Raw genomic sequence first — 5,417 nt, 5'->3', positions numbered from 1 at the left:
TACCGTCGCCAACCAGTGCCAAAAATTGATGAAACTACACCCTCCAAGCGGCGCAGGATGCAAATTTGTCCTCAAAATCGACCAAAAAAATGAACTGAAAGTAGCCTTACAGAATAAGAACTTTGGCTGCTCCTCTTCATCTCACTCAAATGGCTACCTAAAATTATACAATCCATACCCAAATGATTCTCAAAATAAGGAGACGAAAGATTTGGGGAAAAAATTCAACACAAACAACTATTCTATAGTTCCAATTGACATTTATTTATTTTTAAACCCAAATTTGAGGACAATCGAATTGGGGATTGTTTTACGTTCGACCAAACTACCAATCAACCCCGAAGTTTGGCTAACTAACAAAATTGTCCCTCAAATATACAAGCCCATAACAAAGATACCCATCATGTTGGTCAATAAACGTTTGACCACTTAATTTTTGTCGGGTCACAAAAAGCATTCACTGAAATTTCAAAAATGCCCAAAAAAAAGAAAAAAAAAACTAGATTTTTTTCTTTTTCTTTCTTCTTCATTTTCTTCCAAAATATTGCGTCCAAAAATGACAATGAGTATCTCATTTTCTTCTTCCTCCCTCTCATTAACCAAGTTTCTATCTAAATCCATTGAACCCATTCCAATCTCCAAAATATTGGAAGAAAGTCCAAAAAAAAAGTCAAAGAAATATATGAAAGACTTGGACTTTTTTTTCTCATTCATTCATCAATTTAACAGTTTTTACTGGAAACGAGACGTGAGGGTGAAGTGCACGATATTTCACGCTAGTACCTGTTTAAAACCGCTAACATTCAATTGATGAAACCTTTCTTTTCATCATAGATGTTACTCATCTATCAGAAGCGGACAAGTGTAAGAAATATCAATTATGACGTTCCTCAGTTCTATCAAGATTCAAGACTACCACTGCCGTGAGTGTGAGAGAGGTAGATGGTCTTTTTGACAGATTCCCACTCCCACAGTACATACGTACGACTTTCAGACGAGCTTCAAATTCATGGCATTAATAGTACGCCGACAACAAATAGAAATAAAAGGAAAAATGGCAAATGGTTGGAAATAGAATCATGACAACAGAGGAGGAAAGGCATATTTCTGTTGATGGCGTAAACAAACGAAATTACTAGTTGACAAGAAGCCACTAAGTTGAAAAGAAAGGGGGTGAGGCGCTAGTTACATGGTTCAAAGACTCGGTCAAGTCGCCTGGACCGAGCCATCACCGTGTCGGACTTTCTCGATACGATATCGAGACGATATGATTCTGAAATATTTGACTCGTCGAAACATTACCATGAATAATTGAAACAGTTGAATCACATCGAATCACTTCAAATCATCTCGAGTCAACTCGAATTTTTATTATTTTTACTAATTTTTTAATTATTTTTAATTATCATATTTTTTATAATTTTTAGAATATTAAATATTTCAAAAATTTGTGTGTCTCCGAGATTGAGACCGATATGCCGAAATCGACGTGGAACAGTCCCGGCCGCTACCGCAACAGCAACCGCGACTTTGAACCATGGTTACAAGTCACAATTAGCAGTTTCATGTGAAAAAGATTAGGCAACGTCGTACCATTTACTTACTTAATCATCTTGGATATCCGGTGGAATTGATCTGTTAATGTTTAAGGTTTAATACTACTATGACTTCAAAGTCCATTATACTACTAGTAGTCAGGAGAAGTTTTTTTGTGTGGTAGGTTTTCTATCGAAGTCTTTCCACAAATGAAAGTTAAAAGTTGTCAACTGAAATATTAGCTACACGAGGAGAAGTAAGAAACGCTGGTACAACCTTTTCCGCCCCAGTAAACCTGAGCATTAGAAAGACTTCAGAAGTCAATCATGCCAAATCTCTATGCAACTCTTATTTATATTAAGAAAGCAAGTGCAATGAAACCGAGCATAAACAGAAAAGCAAGAAAAAAGCAGTTTCTCTTTGCTTCCATCTTCCAATTTCCATACATGGCTGCTTTCCTGCTCTTTCTCCTATTATCAGGATTCTATTCAGGAATAGCATCTCAACGAAGGCCTCTTAACATCACCTTAGGTTCTTCTCTAGCACCCACTGGCAACTCTTCATCATGGCTGTCGCAATCAGGACTATTTGCCAGTGGATTCTATCAGCAACGCGATGGCTATGCTGTGGGGGTTTTTCTTGCTGGAATTCCCCAAAAAACTGCTGTTTGGACTGCCAACAGGGACAGCCCCATCTTTTCGAGCAACGTTTCACTGATTTTATCTACAGATGGAAGGCTAATTTTGCAACAGCCAGAAGGCCAAAACATAACCGTTGTTTATCCTTCTCAACCTATTTCTTCAGCTTCCATGTTGGAATCTGGAAATTTTGTGTTATACAATTCTGATAAGGAAATCATATGGCAAAGTTTCGAGCATCCGACTAATAGTTTATTGCCTCGTCAGCAATTGATTGCTGGTCAGGAGCTGATATCCAGTGCTTCAGAAACTGATGATTCAAGGGGGAATTTTCGTCTGAAGATGCAGAAAGATGGAAACCTTGTACAGTACCCTGTGGGCACAGGAGATGTTGCGGAAAATTCTTACTGGACGTCTACAACTGATGGAGACGGGCCAAATATGACTCTAAATCTCGAGGATGATGCGCACCTGTACTTGATCAATTCAAGTGTCAATATAGTGAAGAATATTTCTGATGGAGGACATCCTAAGAACGAGATGATCTATTTGATGAAGATTGATGTGGATGGTATTTTCCGATTGTATTCTCATTCGATAGATCAGGGGGGCAATTGGTCAATCATATGGGAATCTTCAACTGATAATTGTGTTCCTAAAGGCCTTTGTGGGTTCAATGCCTTCTGTACTAAAATCGATGACTTGGTCGAATGCAAATGTCTTCCTGGATTTCAGTTTGTCAATCAAGGCAATTGGAGCTTGGGCTGTAAGAGTAGTTTTGTTCCAGATAGTTGCAGTTCCACGAATTCAAATGTCAATTACACCATTGAGTCCTTGGAACACACTGCATGGGACGATAGCACCTTTTTCAGATTGGAAACAAGCACGAGAGAAGATTGTGCAAAGGCTTGTCTTGAAGATTGCAACTGTGAAGCAGCATTTTTCAAAGATGGACATTGCAAGAAGCAAAAACTCCCATTGACATATGGAAGAAGAGCAGATGACTTGAATGTTGCTCTTGTCAAGGTAGGCAATCCTGCAAATAACAATGAAGGTGTGATTCAAAGTAGTCCTCAGAAAAACAGAAAGGAAGAAGTCCGTGTCTATATCGCGAAAATTGGGATTTCACTTGCTGTTTTTGGAGTCTTGATCTCTGTAGTTGCTGGAGTCTATGTTCACAGAAATCGGGCATGGGGCTATAAACAAATACTGGGAAAGGGAAATGTCGAATTTGTTGAGAATGTGGCTTCAAGGGCCTTCACCTTTGCTGAGCTAGAGCAGGCAACAAATGAATTCAGAGAAGAGTTGGGCAAAGGAGCATTTGGGACCGTGTACAAAGGGATTTTGCCAAATTCCAACAAGGTTGTGGCCGTGAAGAAACTTGAGAAAGTATTAACAGAAGGAGAAAAAGAGTTTCAGAATGAAATCTCGGTGATTGGGAAAACACATCATCGTAATCTCGTCCAGCTACTTGGATACTGCCTGGATGGAGCTAAGAGGCTTCTAGTTTATGAGTACATGAGCAACGGATCTTTGGAAAAATTCCTGCACAAACCAGAGAACCATCCAACTTGGGACGAAAGAATGAAAATTGCCTGTGACATTGCTAGAGGTATTCTTTACTTACATGAAGAATGTGAGACACAAATCATCCACTGTGACATCAAACCTCAGAATATACTCATGGATGAAAGCAGATGTGCCAAGATTTCTGATTTTGGATTGGCAAAGCTGTTGAAAAATGATCAAACCAGAACTTATACAGGAGTACGAGGAACAAGAGGCTATGTTGCACCAGAATGGTTCAGGAACTTGCGTGTGACAGTTAAAGCAGATGTTTACAGCTTCGGAATTGTGCTGTTAGAAATCATATGCTGCCGAAAAAGCGTAGACTGTACCAGTCCCGAGAGTGTAGCAATTCTTGAAGAATGGGCTTATCAGTGTTTTGAGGCTGGAGAGCTATATAAATTGGTTGGTGATCAGGAGGTTGATGACGTGAGAGAACTGGAAAGAATGGTCAAGATAGCTCTCTGGTGCGTCCAGGATGAGCCAGCTCTTCGTCCATCCATGAAGAAAGTTCTTCTGATGCTCGAAGGAACTGTTGATATTCCAGATCCTCCCAGCCTTACATCTTTTTTAATTGCCATATAATTGTAGTTTGTATTTGGCTTTTTCTAGTTTCACATCCGATCTATTTCTGTCATGTATTTTGTGGAAAATAAACTTCGTTGTTGGATTATCATTTTTATGTGTTTCTTTAGCTTTCACTACCGGTGGTTGAGATTATTGATGTCATTAGAAGTGGATGGTGCTTATTACCAGCCTGGTTCTTGTCATGGTCGGTTGAAATTTGTTTTGCTTTTGCTATCATTTTACAGTTGATTACAAGCTATTCTGTCAAAAACTTTCTGAATTAATCACTGAGGATTCAAGTGGATACCACTGTGAAAGATCCAGAGCAATGTTATGTTATAGACAACTAAGTCCATGAAGCCCAAATTGATTCGGCCCACTGAACCTGGCGGGGGTTTAATTTCTGGATATCAGAAAGGCAAAATATTCGGAAACTGTCTAAAATTTTGCATTGTCCAGGTTAATCTTCTAACTTCTTCTTTTCTTAAATCATATATTCTGAAATTGACAGGTGTCGACCTTGTATAATAATAAATACCTACTTAATAAAAATATAAATTTTGTATATACAGTGAGTATGGTCGAATCCACAGGGATTGGAGATAATTTATTTCTTTTAGAGTGCAGAGTAAGGGGGATTTTTATAAAATTGGGGATAATTAAATAACTCAAACAAAAATAAATACATAACCAGTTAATAAAACAATTCACGAAAGTAATTAGGAATTAAATCGATGGTAGACAAACTCTAGCCAAAGATACAACCTCTTAGACATAGTCCATTCATCCGATCATTGATGCAAAGATGGTTTGCTTAATTAATTAACAGGTTAGTTATAGTCGTCAATAAGCTCTGAAGACCAATTTTTCCTTAGTTTATTGGTAATCAATGTACGACCATTGATCACCCCTAATCATGAAATAACCTTAGGTACGATCGTAGGATTTAATTTCTCAATTGTATTAAGAATTTAGAAAAGCCTAACCTGAATCAATAACACACTAAGAGGGTTATTTAAATTAGATTGCACGTTCCTTTAACGTGTGTAAATGCTAGTTACCACTAATATTAATCGAGTAAACAATTACGAATTTAGTTGATTAATTTGG

At 38.0% G+C, this 5,417-nt stretch overlaps 1 protein-coding gene across 1 annotated transcript; it reads left to right on the top strand.

Moving 5' to 3' along the window:
- Window positions 1–1,772: 1,772 nt before the first annotated feature.
- On the top strand, window positions 1,773–4,416 carry LOC113699619 (G-type lectin S-receptor-like serine/threonine-protein kinase LECRK3). Its single transcript, XM_027219991.2, has one exon. It carries the CDS (start codon window positions 1,863–1,865, stop codon window positions 4,323–4,325), a length of 2,463 nt encoding a protein of 820 aa, XP_027075792.2. The 5' UTR covers window positions 1,773–1,862; the 3' UTR covers window positions 4,326–4,416.
- Window positions 4,417–5,417: the final 1,001 nt, after the last annotated feature.

The sequence above is a fragment of the Coffea arabica genome, chromosome 7c (assembly GCF_036785885.1).
Source record: "Coffea arabica cultivar ET-39 chromosome 7c, Coffea Arabica ET-39 HiFi, whole genome shotgun sequence".
NCBI classification, from domain to species: Eukaryota; Viridiplantae; Streptophyta; class Magnoliopsida; order Gentianales; family Rubiaceae; genus Coffea; species Coffea arabica.
The sequence above is the reverse complement of the archived record's forward strand: the minus strand, read 5'-3'. Positions and strand labels throughout refer to the sequence as shown.

What these genes read in the sequence shown, in the direction of transcription:
- LOC113699619 (XM_027219991.2), top strand. Translation starts at nt 1,863, where the DNA reads ATGCCAAATCTCTATGCAACTCTTATTTATATTAAGAAAGCAAGTGCA.